At 41.7% G+C, this 16690-nt stretch overlaps 2 protein-coding genes across 2 annotated transcripts; both read left to right on the top strand.

Annotated features, from left to right (window-relative positions):
• Positions 1-180: 180 nt before the first annotated feature.
• Positions 181-13944, top strand: LOC118417972 (Y+L amino acid transporter 1-like). Its single transcript, XM_035823757.1, has 10 exons — positions 181-1171; positions 4282-4407; positions 5432-5528; positions 5751-5795; positions 6359-6482; positions 6981-7084; positions 8224-8320; positions 12040-12189; positions 12838-13015; positions 13484-13944. Exons 1-10 carry the CDS (start codon positions 742-744, stop codon positions 13549-13551), a joined length of 1419 nt encoding a protein of 472 aa, XP_035679650.1. The 5' UTR covers positions 181-741; the 3' UTR covers positions 13552-13944.
• On the top strand, positions 8851-11217 carry LOC118417973. The gene is made up of 3 exons (XM_035823758.1): positions 8851-9268; positions 9672-9773; positions 10281-11217. Exons 1-3 carry the CDS (start codon positions 9198-9200, stop codon positions 10993-10995), a joined length of 888 nt encoding a protein of 295 aa, XP_035679651.1. The 5' UTR covers positions 8851-9197; the 3' UTR covers positions 10996-11217.
• Positions 13945-16690: the final 2746 nt, after the last annotated feature.

Genomic DNA, 16690 nt, shown 5'->3' with positions numbered 1-16690 from the left:
GACCTTCGTCTCAGTTCCTAACATAGCCTGGGTACCATCCGTATTCTACCGGGCTCCTTACACTCGCTACCTAAAAAAATACGTATCTTACGTACAATACGGATGGTACCCAGGCTATTCCTAACACCTACATACATACCAAATATCATGACGGGGGGTTGATATCATCTTTATTGACATATAAACGCAACACATTTAAAATCAACATACAAGATGAGTTTAAGAGACGAAGAAACCTAGGCCGACCCCTTAATCAGAATAGTTAAAAATTCTGGAGAGCGCAAGGTAAAACTTCTATGTGTGCATCCGACTTTTTGGTACATGTAGTATTGCACAACGTTACATAACAATCTTGGCGTGTATTACACTGTTGCTTTTACAAGAATATTGCACTCAGACAATACTTATCTGCTAGAAAATAACCCAAATGGGGATTCTCAGATCCAGTGATTCTAAAGTTATATTGACCACAACTATGTCACAAAAACTGTGACACACACCCACAAACAGACACACCAAAAACAATATCTGAACAAACTTCCGAAATACACGTGAAGTTACTTTCTACAGACAACCACCTACCCATCACTGTTGAACCATTTATGATCCGCCCCTAGCAAGCTCTGTTGTTGTCGCGTGACAAACCCGACCGGTTCCCCGCCTTTTGTAAGACAGAACTTGGTGCCTCCACCCCCGGCCAGGTTCTATCTAGAACGGTAAATACCGGACGAAAACAGTACGATGGATCTTGAAAAGAAGACGGTAGCCCTCAAAAGAAAGATCACGCTTTTCAACGGGATCTGTATGATCGTAGGCGGGATCATAGGCGGTGGGATTTTCATTTCGCCGAAAGGTGTGCTCGCCGGAAGCGGTTCTATCGGGGTGTCGCTGATCGTGTGGGCGGCATGTGGTGCCTTCTCCATCGCCGGGTCTCTCTGCTACCTCGAACTGGGCTTCTCTATACCGAAGTCGGGAGCGGGGTACGCCTATATCTTAGAAGGTTTCGGAGAGCTCCCAGCTTTCTTGTTTCTCTGGGTGGAGTTTTTGATAAGGAATCCGACGTCGGAGGCCATTTCAGCCCTGACCTTTGCTTCGTATGTGGCACAACCGTTCTTCCCACACTGCGAGGCGCCTCAGAGACTGAAGACTATCATTGCTGCACTTTGTCTCAGTAAGTTTGGTTTTGATTTTTTTTTATTACCAGAGTGCTAAAGAATGTATAGATACTGTGCATCTAAAGCAGTGGAAGACGGAACACAGTTTTTTCCAAGTCTTCATTTAACCACAACGAGAGAACCACATTGTTTAAAGAAATCATAGTAAGGCCACAGCAAGTAAATTTTATGGATGACATCAACGCGCGCGTTAATTTTTGCCTGATTTCAGAAAAAAAAAACAAGATCGGAGATGGTCAACATGACGAGAAAGTACCAAAATGGGCAAATATGTTGTGTTGTAGGCTAATGGTTGTACTTGTAGAAGTGACACTAGCCAGGTAGCCATGAATGTAGTTATAGAAGTGAATTTAAAAGTTTATTAGATAGTTGTAAAAGTGGCCCCAATATGGAAGCCATGAATGTTGTGCGCGCGTGTGGTGGGGATCGGTAAACTAGGCCTTGCGAGCCTCGAAGGAGTCTGCGTTTTCCCAGGGAAAACTTTCCCACATTTACGGACGAATAGAAAGACATTTTACTCTTCAAGTCACAAAACCCACAAATTGTAGAAAAAGTGTGGCCCTTTGTCTTCCTCTCAAAAAGAAGTCAGATCCAACCTATCTAGAAATTAACACTGGTATTCAAGTAATCTCTTTGTACAATAACATTTATCACGGTTCATTGTTACATGCGTATCCCCTATCTTGTTTGTACACGTACTTGCAATTAGCCTACGGGCACGAACTTGCAAGTAAACTTTCCACTTATATTCTACCTAGCACTCGTTTTGGAAGGGCAAATGTTTTGATATTTTGCGCAGTCCAACTGGGGGGTTGTCTAGAATTCAGCTCAAAAAATTGTTATCGCGTTTTAGGCCACAGCAAGTAAATTTTATGAATGACATCAGTGCGCTAGTTTACCTTTTTGCTGGTTTTGAAAAAAAAAGACCACACCGAGATGGTGAACATGACGAAAAGTACCAAAATGGGAAAAGAGATCGCGTGGTAGCCTTGATTGTACTGTACAAAAGTGATACTAGTCTAGTGAGTAGAGTAACATGTAGCCATGACCGTAGGTGTAGAAATGAACAAGGATAGTTTTATAGAAAAAGTGGCACTAATTTGGTAGCCATGGCTGTAGTTGTTGTCAACTTGGTAAATGATACCAGTCTACAAGGCTGTCACTTTTTGCACCTCTTGAATACAGAAATGAAAGACCTGTTGACTATAATACCTTGTTTTGTCGCTGTACATTTATGGTGAATATTTTGAAAATCTTGTTTTTTTTACCCATCTTTTTTTTTCGACCTCTCGCATTAGATTTGGAGTGTGCAGATGATGTCATCCATATAGCTTACTTACTGTGGCCTTTAAGTAAACCAGAAATCCCCAAGCAAACTTTTGAGGGAGCGGTGACAATTTGCAGACTGTTTTGTATTTCTTACCAGCGGGAGGGTTGGCACAGAGGCTACCATTAACGTGGGAGTGAGGAAAGGGTCACAATCTTTCCCTCAACATATGATAAATATCAACTTGTGGCCGAGTTTCTTGTTAAAATGTAGGTCATTCATAGCCTGGGTACCGTCCGATTTCTACCAGAGTGCTTCGAAATTCTTGGACAGATTCAATACATTTTGCCATGTCAAAAACTTCGTAGAGGGGTAAACGATTGATACGAAATTTTGGTGGAATTCTGAGTGACTTTCTGAAAGTTTTCATATTATCAGTTTTCATACGTCAAAAAGCAGTACCTCAGGCAACTGGATATGATTTGGGAAACGGTCACTGACAGCCACCCGACGTCTTTCGTCAGTGACTGTTGCATCATATCTATAGTTGCTTGAGTAACTGCTTTTGGCGTATATCTTTCTACCCAAATGTCTAACCTTCATCGACGTATAATCAATGTTTTTACTATGAGGGAAAGTAATCTTATCATTGGAGAGGACTGTCCTCACGAAGTCGAATTAGTTCTGAGCCAAAAGAGACCAAAACATTCTGCCTCTAGCGACTTATCAGAGGGTCTGCATGCTCTTTTCCGTAAGGCTTAGGCAGCCTATTTTTATTTCCCGTAACTCGCAGAGAAAACCGTCTTATCTACGTAATCCGCAGCAAGGTGACCAAATTAAAGCGTCCTTCCTTGATTTAGCGTAATATGAGGGAGTTTTTCTGAATTAGGCGTAAATCGTTGTGAGGAACCCCCAAGCAGACCCTCCTATCAGGCGACCAGATGTTTTTTCTCCCCGTTTGCACCTTGTTGGGAGAAGTCCTGTAGGAAGTTTTCCGTCAGCGGACATGTGGGACGGGTCAAGGATGGGGGACCATCCACTGAGGATAGCTAACGTGAGGGGATGTGGCACAAAAACATGCACAAAGCGATTTTTGTTCAATCTGATGCAATACTAGTTCGCCTTTATCGGCAGGGTAACCTATATTCGTTGTTTTAAACAACATGACATTTAGGGATAGCAAGTCGACTAAGGGTGGTTTCAAATTTCGACATTTTGAAATGTTACTATTTGAAACCACTGTCCGTCAACTTGACAATGCTTTATGTTTTTAAACACAACGGATGTAGGTTACCCTGCGGATAATGGTGAACAGGGTATAATAGTTTACCAGAAAAATTTGTTGTCTATATTATACCTTTGAATTTTCCCTATTTCTATTCATCGTTTACTGAAGTCCAACATTCCTTTCCTCGTTCCTAAGCAAAGGTATAATTGTAAGTTAGAATGAGAGAATTGTCGTTGGTTCTTGGTGAAATTCTCACTGCTGGCAGCGAAATTAAGAAAATCGCAAAGCCATAATTCGGAATCTAGTGATAAGGTAAAAATGATAAATCGATCTGTCAATCTTAATTAAAGCAGTTCAACCAATGATAGCACGGCAATTCTATGTTCAACCAATGACAGAGGGTCTGCATGTCCGTCAAATGTCGCATGTGTGCGGCGACAAGAATTGAAGGTAATATGCCAAATTTGGTAAAGGCCCCGAAAAAGAGAACAGCCGTTGTCTCGGCCATTGTTTCGATTTATAATGTTCAGATGGGTTTTCTTTACTTTTTGTGGGCCTTTATCTTGACATATTACTGATCTATTTCGATCCTTCTCCATGTTTCCATCCAGGCGTCCTGATCTTCATCAACTGTGCCAAGGTCCGCTGGGGAACCCGAGTAGTGGACCTGTTCACTATCACCAAACTGTTCGCGCTGGTTATCATCATAGTGGCGGGCTTCGTGTCGTTAGGCATGGGTGAGCTGGACAACCTAATTAGACTTCATGTCAGATACGTTTAGATATGTGAAAGTCAATGTCTAAATACAGATCAAGCGTAGCAAACATAGCCCGCTTTCTCAAACAAGAGTTTGAAGAGATCACACCTCAGTGAAATATTTAATGATTCAATGATTATGCAAATATAGCTATGGATTAGAAGTATACATTTATCACTTTCTATCACTGTACAGTGAGTGTGACTAGCGTATGGAAAGTATAGCTATTTGCCATGGCAACATATTTGTTGTAAAATCTTTGGTGTTCATGTCTGTATACTTTAGTAAAACCGATAAATAGATAGGTAAATAAAATAGATAGATAAATATCAAATACTTAAACATACTACAGACTAAAAAGGATACATCCACTTGCCTCCACATTATTAGCCTCTTTCATTGACATGGCGTAGAATGTCTGTCATATGACTAGTTCTACCACCTCTGACCTCTATACACCTTTCTCACGCGGCGGCCATGATAGATCTAAAACGAGTTCAATGTGGCAAACAAAAGGCTGTCCATCATAATTAGCAGTTCGACCAATGGTAGCCTGCCAATTAGGAAATCGACCAATAAGGGGATGGCTGCAAATTCGTTAAAAATTTGCATTATTATGTTTTTATTTTGCATCTCTTAATGGACTTTGGGGTCAGTCTACACTACTCTAAATTGCAACATTTTTCGGTGCATAACACTTCTTGTAATATTTATTATTCCATCTTATATCATGAAAATTTGTGTGGTTTGGGGGAAAACTAAATGGGACCTGATTTTAGAAATAAGTTTTGTCTGTTTGCCTCATTGACCTCTTCTTGGATCTATCATGGCCGCCGCGTGAGAAAGGTGTATAGCTACTTTCAAGTCATTCCCTCAAGTCTGGCCTTTGTGGTGACTCCATCTTCTCGCGCACAACTGCGTTTCACAGCTATAAGTTGGAACAAAAGGGTTTAAGTCAATATTTTTCAATGATTTATAAATTTCCTCTCTTTTTTCACGAACAGGAAAGAATGAAAACTGGCAGGACACATTTGCAGGTGTGACTACGGTGGGAGGTATCGCGCAGGCGCTGTATTCAGGACTGTACGCGTATTCTGGATGGTACGTTTATAAAATGTCTGAAGTGTCACATTTTGTTTTTATGTATTTCAACTTCATTTTGAAGGGAATGAGTTTGGTGTAAGAGGAGAGAACAAGACAAATTTAGAGAGTGAAATGAATGTAAAAATACTATAACATATCAGTTCCAAACAATCGTTTAAAGCTTTGTGATAGTGTAGTGTAAGTTAATTCATTAAGTTTGATGATTTCTTTCATTTCTAGGGACGGTCTTAATTTTGTGACTGAGGAGCTACGAGACCCAGTCAGGTGTAACTATCTTGTCACTTTGAATCCCATTTTAGTATTGTCAGCAATCAGTTGTAGATAGACAAAGGTTAAAGAATACTAATATGATCACATGTAAAAATCACATGTAATTCTAGTAAACCCGTGCCAAATACAAGCACGAACTTGATATTTCATGTCCCGACTCCATATATGCTTTCTTAATAGGCTAATACATATGTAGCGCTTTACAAAAGAGAGACTTTATTATAACAGATACATACAAACGCTTAATATGCAGTGAAAATCCGACGTTCCGTCCTTAATATTCCCGTGGTCATAGTTTTTATAATAGACTGGTATCCTTATTTTGATTGCTTTATTGTTGTTTCCATACATTACGTATCAACTCTCTAGCAATAAATTAAAGCGTTCATTAATTAATCCATTCTAATGTCATCGATTCAGTCGGGAGATCAAATGCTCGCATAACAATTTTAAACCCGTTCATCGCGAATGAAAAATGATATAATTTCTACTTTGTAACAGCAGCCGCAAGACGTAAGTAATCTAACATCAAACTAAATTTTCATCTCTTTCCACAGAAACATGCCTCGTGCGATTTTTGGCGGGTTGGGGTTGGTAATGCTGATCTACATGCTGACCAATGTCTCCTACTACACCGTACTGACCAGCGCCGAGGTACTAGCGGTAGACGCCGTGGCAGTGGTACGTGGTCAAGCTGTTGTTGTTATCTTCACTAAGAAGGTTATGGTTTAGGTGTGTTCATCTGTCTCTGTGTGTGTCTGTCTGTCAACTATAGAGACTTGAAAACTTGAGAGGCCATGGATGGATCCTGATGATATTTGATAGGTAGGTAGGAGTCAGAAAAACAATGAAATCAATGGCACTTTGGTTTTGTCTCAGAAGAGGTCGCTTCTAAGCAGCGGTGTATCTTACGTATACAGGTACGGTACCCCCAATGAAGAAAAAAAAGTCAAAACAGGGGCTTTCCATACGTCGATGAAGGTTATACATCCAGGTATTATAAAAACGCCAAATAGCAATAACTCAAGCAACTGGACATCGATTTTGACGAGGCTTTTATACGTAATTTATGTTCAATGTGCCTTGTAAGTCAGTTTGCTTCTATCAATGTTGAATTGTGCGTTAAAATGATTTCTATAATTTGACTGCGCCAAAACTTTGTCTCTTTCTCACCTCTAGGAGTTCGCCAGGAGAATGTTGGGAGTCATGGCCTGGTGCATCCCAGTGTTTGTCGCAATGTCCACCTTTGGTACCCTCAATTCCACAATTTTCCAGTCAGCCAGGTGAGCAACGTTATGCTGACGGTACTGTCGTGGCGTTGCTGACATATTACTGGCTAACGCTTTGGTCACATTTGCACCGGTGCCCGTAGGGTCTGTAGCCCCCTACCGGGCCCGAAGCCACACATTTGTCCCGGGGGACGGCCGTATACTACTAATCTCAAAGCAGATCTTGTGGTGGTACAAGATAGTATCATTATTACCTTCGCCGAGAAGGTTATATTTTGGGTAGCGTTTGTCTGTTTGTATGTATGTATGTAGAAGACCAGCATAACTCAAGAACGCCTGAATGAATTGTATTGATATTTGGTATGTGGGTAGGTCTTGGTGAGACCTGAAAACGATTAGATTTTGGGCTCCCTAGCAGCCCGTTACGATACTGCAGCAGAACTTCCTGGTTTGATATCTCAAGTTCTGAACATGCTGCAGCTATGATTTTTTAGTGGTAGACAGCTCTTGATGCCAAAAGTAAGTGGTGCATGTTTGGGCCCCCTAGCGGCTTGTTTTAGAACTGCAGGGCAGGTTTAGTGTCAGACTTTAAAAGGGAATAACTCAAAAAGGGGTTAACGAATTGTTATGATTTTTGGTATGTAGATAGCTTAAGTGATGTTTCAGATAATGAAATATTAATTATGCAAATTGGTATCTAATTTGCATAATTAATTAGGAAATTTTATGAACACGCTCAGTTCCATTATGGGACCATTGCAACGTGTACCATTTGTAACTGAGAAGGAGAAGAATATTGATTGATATATATTATGCAAAATAAAGACCTTATTTGCATAATTAATGAGAAAATGCTATGCTTTCATTGTAGTAAATGACAGTAACTTCTTACTTGGTGCATTTGGAAGTTATGTACAGGTGAACATCGTTGAACATCAATTATGCAAATGAGATCCTCATTTGCATAAATCATCAGAAAATGCGATAAAAGCCTTTTTCTTAACATAGATTGTGTACGTCTGGTGTCTGGTAGAGGAGATAATCAACTGATATAATTTATGCAGATGAGAACCTTATTTGCATAATTAATGACAAACAATTAAAACAGCAGTTGTAAAGAAAGGTAGGATTATTTGGCGAAGGTATGGGGTCGTGGAACTTTGAAAGAGTGTGTAATTTTTCTGTTCATGTAGAATGTACTACGTTGGAGGTCGGGAAGGTCACCTGCCAGTCTTCATCTCCATGATCCACGTCACCAGACTGACGCCACTTCCGGCACTACTGGCTAATGTGGGTGACGTAATATCCGGTATCGATGGATGGATGGATGGATGGGTGGATGGATGGATGGATGGATGGATGGATGAGGGATGGATGTATGGATGGATGGATGGAAGGAAGGATGAGGGATGTATGAGGGATGGATGGATGGATGGATGGATGGATGGATGGATGGATAGATGGATGGATGGATGAAAGGATAGGTGGATGAATGGATTAGCCTGAGTATCATCCTCCGTAGTAACCGCTGGCTCACGACTTTCGCCAGCGGTTACTACGGAGGATGATACTCAGGCTATGAATGGATGAAAGGATGGATGGATGGATGGAGGTATAAGGATACAGATGTAGCAACCATCTTGCTCTTCTATATGGAAAACAATTATAATCTACGAATCGTGTTTTGACAGATACAAAGGTATAAACCGACACCTTTTTCTTGTAAAATAGACTGAAATATATATACAATCGTCGCTTGAAAAATGTCGTCATGCCCGTGACGCCATTAAAACTTCTCAATAGACTTTGCGCTGAGGCTAAGTTTTTTCCATGTAGAGCTGTTACTACTTTAAAACTGCTAGCGCGTAGAACCACTGATTTAAAAAAACAATTCTGATGAAAAGACAACAGGCGAAATATGATTTGTTATCTACGCGTCGTCAAATCAACCTGCGTTCCAATACTCGTTCCAACAACTTCACGAAGCAACGTTGTTTTTTAATTGTTCTGGAACAGCATTCACGAAGTTCGTCAATGATGTTCCAGAACAAGTCTTCGATTTGCTCTCGTAGCAACGCGGCACAAACAAATCACCTACGAACAGGATTGCATCGTTCGTGTGCTTATCCTATACTTCTGGCTGACTTGTTGGTGAATTTCTTTGTTTATGTCAGTGAAAATGGCACAGTCTTCTTGTCCATCAGACAAAACACATTCGAGAAGGGAGCGCTTGGCAAGGTACGTTAGTAGTTTTTATTTTCAGTACATCTTTAAAACGTTACAGTGATGGAATCTTAACTTTTGTTCATACCGCATGTGGTTGATAAAATTGTTTTCTGGTTATTAACGTTGAAGAAAGCTCTGGATGATATGTCGATATTTATTCCCTTGAACTGGCTATTTCTCTTCAGCTCATATTGATGATAACTTCGCTACTGTTAGTCGACAATTGTATCAGATACAACGTATGAAAGTTTCTGCTTCTAAACGACAATTCTAGGAAATCAATCTACTATACAAAAGCTTAGTACCGTGAGGTGATACAAAATAATTGTTTGCTTGACCTTTTAGCTTTAGAAAGTGTTTACATTGCAGCTGTGGTCAGTATGTGTACATCTTTTCACACACTTATCATCTACAGGTCCACTTACGTGAGTCAACTCGTGAGTAGTTTCGAGGCTCTGACCGGCCAGCCTTGCATAACTCCCGTCCAGACACTGGCTGATGCCGACCAAGTCCTCATCTCATACTTATAACCACATTCGCAAAGAAAGCTATGTTTTAAATTCCATTTTTTGGCTATGGTATAATGGTTAGCTGCCAGGGAAACGAAGGACAACTTAAGTTTGATCATGGTCCCCCTAGCGGAATCGTATGGTATAGATTCTGTATTCGACCTGAAATTTTTATGTATCTCATAACTGCACAAATATTTCACCATCTCACTAACGATAGAGGCACGTTAGCGGCCTAGCTGCGTCCTGAACCGGATATGTGCTACCATTGACTTTATGATATATGGGAAAATCATAAAAAACGTATACAAGTATGACTGAAAAGACAACAAAACACAAAAAGCGTAAAAGAGATTCATTTTCTTATCGATGAGCGCTCAGTCAAATCGTTGAGCTCGGACGCAGTGAAACTGCCAACTGCCGCAGTTTCTAAAATGAGATACCCGATTGAAGTAGTATTGTATATATTTGCGTTCACAGGAACGATGCCTGACTTTGATCCTCTCTTCCAAACACAGCCGTTCAGTTCAAGAGCGCAAGGACGAGCTGCTGGGAAAGACTAGCTCCACTCCTTCAGAGGCTACTGTGGTTTCAGTCCGACCACAGAAGCCGCCAAGTACCAAGAGCCTGAATGTCGCAGATACGAAGTCGGCGAGTTCAACGGAGCCACAGAAACCGCCCCGCACCAATTGGAACTCTCTGGCTGATAAAAGAGATGCCCAGCCCGCTGTTGAGGTGAGGCAGGAGGAGTTGCTCCGCACCCTTGTTCTGGGTGACACAACTGCGCACGCGACGGTTACCGTGAAGCCAGCTAGCCGTATCCCTGCTCTACCTGTCACAACTGCGCACGCCACGGTTACCGTGAAGGCAGGCCGTACCCCTACTCTATCTGACACAGGCCGTAGCTCTACTTTACCTGTCACAGCCGCCTTGAAAACGGAGGTTCCCGTTACGCTAGTGGAATCAGCCCAGACCCAGCTCCTGGCTGACGCAGCCCAGACGAGGCCCACGGAAAGCACTCCCGTCCTCCAGCCACCACCTAAGCCCGCCAGGTGCAAGGACTTCGTGCTCTCTAGGAACAACGTTGGTCATTTCGGCTTCGCCCTCCTCACAACGTTGGCTCCCGACTTGGAACCAGTCCACGTGATTTTTCAAGCTGCCGACAGCATCGCAACCCTGCCAGTTGGCAGGAATCTCTCTCTCTTTACAATGATTGAGAAAAAGTCTTAAAAATCCCTCATTCACATACCACTTATAATGTTTCTGTATAGAACAGCACCGTTAATCTTGAGTGTAAAATCTGACGCCACCAAACGTACTCATTCTGTAGAACGTCGTGACTTGTCTTACCCTTTATTGAGAATACGACGATGCATAGAGATGCTTGTGACATGTTTGACTGTGATCTCTGACTCACACTGTCCGGACTTGATTTTACAATGCAGCCGAAATACATTACCCTGGGAAAACGCAGACTCCTAACGAGCCACGCAAAGTTTACCAAAACCTACAACACGCACGCACGGAACACCCGCCGCCTAACACCCGCCGGCCCTCGAACCAGCTGGCCCCTACTAACACGAGCCTCTTTCGAGAAGCGAGCGATGTTGGGGACCGGCGTAAGTGGAGCCAGCTGGTAGTGGGGCGGGTGCATAGAGGCGGGAGGGCGCGCGTTAGGCAGGGGATCGGTAACTCTTATTTGCGACTCTTATTTGCGAAGCTTCTCGAGCAGGTTTCCCAGAGTAAAATACATTAACTGGTGAGGTTATATGGCTCATGTCTGGTTTGTGTGTGTTTTCCTGTACGGAATTAAAAGATACACAGTACAACGATTTTGGATGAAAGGATGGAAGGATGGATGGATGGATGGATGGATGGATGGATGGATGGATGGAAGGATGGGCGGAAGGATGGAGGGATACATGGATGGATGATGGATGGAGGGATGGATGGACGGACGGATGGATGTATTGACGGATGGAGGGATGGATGGACGGACGGATGGAAGGATGGATGGATGGACGGATGGATGGAAGGATGGGCGGAAGGATGGAGGGATGGATGGATGGATGGATGGACGGACGGATGGATGGATGGATGGATGGATGAATGAATGGAAGGATGGGCGGAAGGATGGGCGGAAGGATGGACGGATAGATGGACGGAGGGATGGAAGGATGGATGGACGGATGGATAGATGGATGGAGGGATGAATGGGGTCAAAATAAACATTGTGACTTCATATTTCTATCTTAACCTTTATAAATCCACCAGGGCGTTCTGGCGTTGATTATCCTCCTGTTCGGCGATATCTACACACTGATCACGTACTACGCCTTCATCCGGTGGACCGGGGTGGGTGCCGCCGTGGCCGCCTTACTTATCCTGCGGTGGAGGAAGCCTGATCTCCCGAGGCCGTTTAAGGTCCATCCGTTACTTTAGTGAACTTTTATAACCAGTTACTGCTACAGTCACTTGGGGAACAAAACAATATAAAAGACAAGAAAACACACACACGTGAAGAAATTTAGAAATGTGATTGTCATGATTGTAGTAGACAGCTGTGATGCAGTCCACTGACTTGGATTCATCCACTATAGAGGCACATATTCTGTGTTCAGTCACCTGTTCAACCTTCCTAGCCACTTAGATTTCATAATGAAGGCTATATTTTTGTCAAATTTTGTTTTTTATTCGCACTCTCGCATCTGTTTTTAGGTTTTGGTTTTTGTCATCCATGTAAATCGGGCAAATCATCATGTCTTTACTTGGATGTCTAACAGTGGTGGGTACAGAAGCATTTAGTGTTTTTCTTTCATAAAGATAGGATTTTAAAACGTCAATGGACGTCGGATACTCCACCAAACAGAATCCTTTGTAGCGAAATGGACCATTGTTGAGTATTGCTCATTCACAGACAATAAGGTGGTTCAGGGTGGTTCATGTCCGGACCTGGACCTGATCCTCTGGACCTGAACCGGACCTGGACCTGAATTTTCTGTACCAGTACCCACCCCTAATGTCTAACCTTCGTCGATGTATCAATGGCAATTTTACGATTGTTGATTCCAGACGCCCCTGATCTTCCCGATCCTGTTCTTCCTGGCCTGTGTGTTCCTGGTGGTGATGCAGTTTTACACCAACCCGTACAACCCGCTCATCGGCATCGCGCTGTCCCTCACCGGCCTGCCGTTCTACTTCCTCTGCGTCAGGCGTACCGACAAGCCGGCGGTACTGGAGAGGGTCTATGGTAGGTGGACTGTCTGCTTCTGGTAACATCAGTATTTGTGTTGATCAACAATCAGCCTTTCGGCGTAACACAGTAACGGAGGGGGCCCTAAATTCGCCTCTGTATCGTAAATTTGCCACTTTCAGTTTCATTTATTTTCAGGTGGAAAGGGAGAATGTTAAGGTTATTTCACTTTAAATATGATTTAAGAAAAAAGTGGCCCGAACTTAGGGGCCCCTTGGATACTCTATATACGGGGGCCTCTCCGTTATAGCTTCGCAGGTACACGTCCCTGGTCACAAATTTAAACCAGTTCTTATTTTAACAACAGTAGTTCTAATGCAGACCACTAATGCGCAAAAGCACTAACACACGCACAGACAACACGAAACCACCATTTTTTTCTCGGAGGTATTAATGGCCTACAGGAACCCTAGATGTCGCCAATACAAATACAACTGTTGCATCACAACACTTTTTGCTTTTCAGGTGCATTCCTCCGTCGTTACCAGCAGCTGTTCCAGGTGTGCCTTCCTGACAAGACACCTGATTTATAAACAGCTACACTCAGGAATTTCCACAGAAGGATGGCCATGTTTGAGCTATGTTGTTTGAATATGCAACTACTGTACCATCCTTTGAATAACATTCCAGACATCTTCGTGATCAGAGGATAAAAATGAATTTGCAAAAGCCCAAAATATTTTCTTACCATTGTTGTATATTACATGTAATATTATTAGTAATTATAGATATGATATTATGTTTAAGACTAGAAAGGCAACATTTTACAGAATGTTTCCCTTCCAGTAATTTGCATTCTGTCAAGCTACTGTAAATGCATTTAAGTTTGCGGTGATTTAATTTCGCGGTAGCGGGAAAAAAGACTTTTCGCGGTGGATTTAAGTTCGCGGTAACACCTTAGACTCCAGTCTAATACCATAATAGAAAAATGTTCGCGGTGGTTTTAAGTTCGTGGTGAAGTGGTCACCGCGAAAACTGCGAACATTAATCCACTGAGAACATTTCTGCATTTACGGTATTCGAAAAAAAACATTGGGCTCGGCCATGAGGCGGCGCCAAAAAATACCACTACCTTATTTACTGCAATAGCTAATATTTTGTTCATATTTGCTGTATGTTAATAACATCTTATAATATGCTGATGCTACTGTGTTCTGATTGGTTCATGACAGAAGAAGAAGACACCAGCAAAAACAATATGTTTTCCTTTCGGGAAACATGAAAGTGTTAAAGGGAGTCCAGACAACAAATATATACTGCCAAAATAATATACACTTATTCATCAGAACAGATCGCTTTGAAACTCAAAAGTTTATTTACAATTCTCCATCATATCTTGGCTCTCTGAAAGCCTACAAGACTACTCTATCTATGTACACACAAACATTCAGTGCATAAAAACAATCACATTTTTCCTATAGTTTCTTGCATATACATAATATAGTATACATATGTAAGACTTTGTAAAAATATTTCTCTGCTGAATCTGAACTGTACAATCTGTGGTGAGAAGACGGTAATGTACACAAAATATATACACAAGTGCATTGACCCGCTTAATTGTCGTACCGCTTCGTTTGGTACAAACTTTTTATTTTATTTACATTTGCCGCTAGGCCAAGATTTTTCTGTTTGAATACCTCATTGCATCATAGAAAATGTTTGATAAAAGTCTAACTGTACTTTCCAACACAAAAATTGGACTTACCCGAATTTTCGACTGACAAACTCCAGTTTTGGTCAAGGTATGACCAATCCAGTGTGTCTGTGACGTAGCGTTATGCAGATAGGATTTCTGCCACTTATGATCCACTGCTCACCAAGTCACATGTTCTATCTACATAACATGACGTCACAGGAGCAGTTGACTACCCATTCCTTGACAAAGACTGGAGCTGGCCGGTGGAAAATTTGGGTAAGCCCGATTTATGTGTTGGAAATTACAGTCCAGCTTGAATCCAGAATGACCATACAGATATACTTTCAAACTATCATAGAAATATCATGTGTTGGATTGTTGCACTATGGCACATTGCGGACTAAAATGATATGGCAGTGCAACAGGTGACACACTATTCAAAGTCGAACATTCTTCAACTGTGGTCAAGACTAATTTCGTTGTCGTCATTCATACAATCTATCTGCAAGTACATTGTGACAAGTGTTTGTTTTGCTGACATTTCCAAATACATGTAAACATCATCTAAAGAAATAAAGGCTTGGCAAACTGGACATAGTACATGATAAGAGCATAGTACATGCACAAGGGGTGATTAATAAGTTTGAAGACTCATCCGGAACAAAAGATGAACAACATAACAATGCAAAACTACAGTTGTCGGCTGGTACAATGTAAGTACTGTCTTTGGTACCAGGGTACTGCTGTTTTTACAGTGCAGAGTCCTCCCCAGAGGATGGAATAACGGAGGCCCTCCACTATACTACTAGCCAAGCTCCACTATACTCCGTTTGAAATTTAGTGTGTTTCTTCCCTATTTTCTTGGTTAGTTTTGCTAAAATTAATGAAAATTCACAAATTCTTGTGCCAACTGGCATCACTTTTCCAGTCGGCATTGTCTGCAAAAACTTGTGAATGGGTGATGATCAAAACAATAGTTGTTTTGCCACTTCACAACAAAGGAATCACTATAATATATTATACTTGTAGTATTTGACACCCTCTGTCATTGCAAAATGAACCCATTTTCATGAAAGCGCAGCACAGTGGTGCCGGTTATTTTTGCCAGCCCCTCCACTGAACTAAAAAATTCTGGGGAGAACCCTGCAGTGAATATTTAGGAACTTTGGACAATGAAATTGTGTACAAAGTATGCGAAACATGCCATCTTCTGACTTCTGTAAATGCATTTTAGCTTGCGATGATTCAATTTTGCAGTAGGGAGAAAATGGAGACTTTGTGGTGGTTTCGACTTAGTGGTATCACAGTGCCTGTAGTCACATACTGCTACTGTAATGGTAACATGGACAGCCAGTTGGAAACCACCTACTACTACATGTAGTGGCCTTCAACGCTAGCCTGGATACCATTGACGTTTCTTATACACTACTGCTAACTTAAATGCATTTGAAGTACTTTGGCCAAAGCTAAATTGAGGTAAAACATAGAGTCTCTGGTAGATACTCGTACATGTAGTGTCATCTGTGTGTGTGTGTGTGTGTGTGTGTTGGCATGTGTGTGTGTGTGTGTGTGTGTGTGTGTGTGTGTGTGTGCTTGGATCTAAAGTTTGAAATCAGGTTTGAAAGCAGTACTAGACTAGAGTATGAGTCCATAATTCAATAAAATATACACAAAAGAATAACACAGGGACTTCCCCTTTGAATTGTTACTTTGCCTTTTGTTGTTGTTAAAAGTACATTCTAAACCCGAAAACAACCTGGCTGGGCCACGTTTCGGAATTGGGACCTAAGCATAACTTGGGTACAACACCAAGTTTTAAAATTCTTGATTTGGAGGAAGACTTTGCGCACAGCAGCATATAGGCTTACATGTATGGCTGAAATATGTAGAGTTTAGCAACATAAAACAACTTGAAGAACGGGTGCAGGAACAGGGCTCTAGCCAGCTCGAATTTTTTTTCCGTCAGCCAATTCCCATTGTCACGAAAACACTATTCCATGAGTTAGAAGGACTGAACTGAGACCTTGAAAAAC

This window comes from Branchiostoma floridae, chromosome 6, assembly GCF_000003815.2.
Source record: "Branchiostoma floridae strain S238N-H82 chromosome 6, Bfl_VNyyK, whole genome shotgun sequence".
In the NCBI taxonomy this organism is placed as follows: domain Eukaryota; kingdom Metazoa; phylum Chordata; class Leptocardii; order Amphioxiformes; family Branchiostomatidae; genus Branchiostoma; species Branchiostoma floridae.
This window is presented reverse-complemented; position numbering and strand designations above follow the sequence as displayed.

What these genes read in the sequence shown, in the direction of transcription:
- LOC118417973 (XM_035823758.1), top strand. Translation starts at nt 9,198, where the DNA reads ATGTCAGTGAAAATGGCACAGTCTTCTTGTCCATCAGACAAAACACAT. An exon ending in AGAAGGGAGCGCTTGGCAAG is followed by an intron (nt 9,269 to 9,671) that starts GTACGTTAGTAG and finishes TATCATCTACAG; the next exon opens with GTCCACTTACGTGAGTCAAC. An exon ending in GATGCCGACCAAGTCCTCAT is followed by an intron (nt 9,774 to 10,280) that starts CTCATACTTATA and finishes CTCTTCCAAACA; the next exon opens with CAGCCGTTCAGTTCAAGAGC.
- LOC118417972 (XM_035823757.1), top strand. Translation starts at nt 742, where the DNA reads ATGGATCTTGAAAAGAAGACGGTAGCCCTCAAAAGAAAGATCACGCTT. An exon ending in CATTGCTGCACTTTGTCTCA is followed by an intron (nt 1,172 to 4,281) that starts GTAAGTTTGGTT and finishes GTTTCCATCCAG; the next exon opens with GCGTCCTGATCTTCATCAAC. An exon ending in TTCCGGCACTACTGGCTAAT is followed by an intron (nt 8,321 to 12,039) that starts GTGGGTGACGTA and finishes TAAATCCACCAG; the next exon opens with GGCGTTCTGGCGTTGATTAT.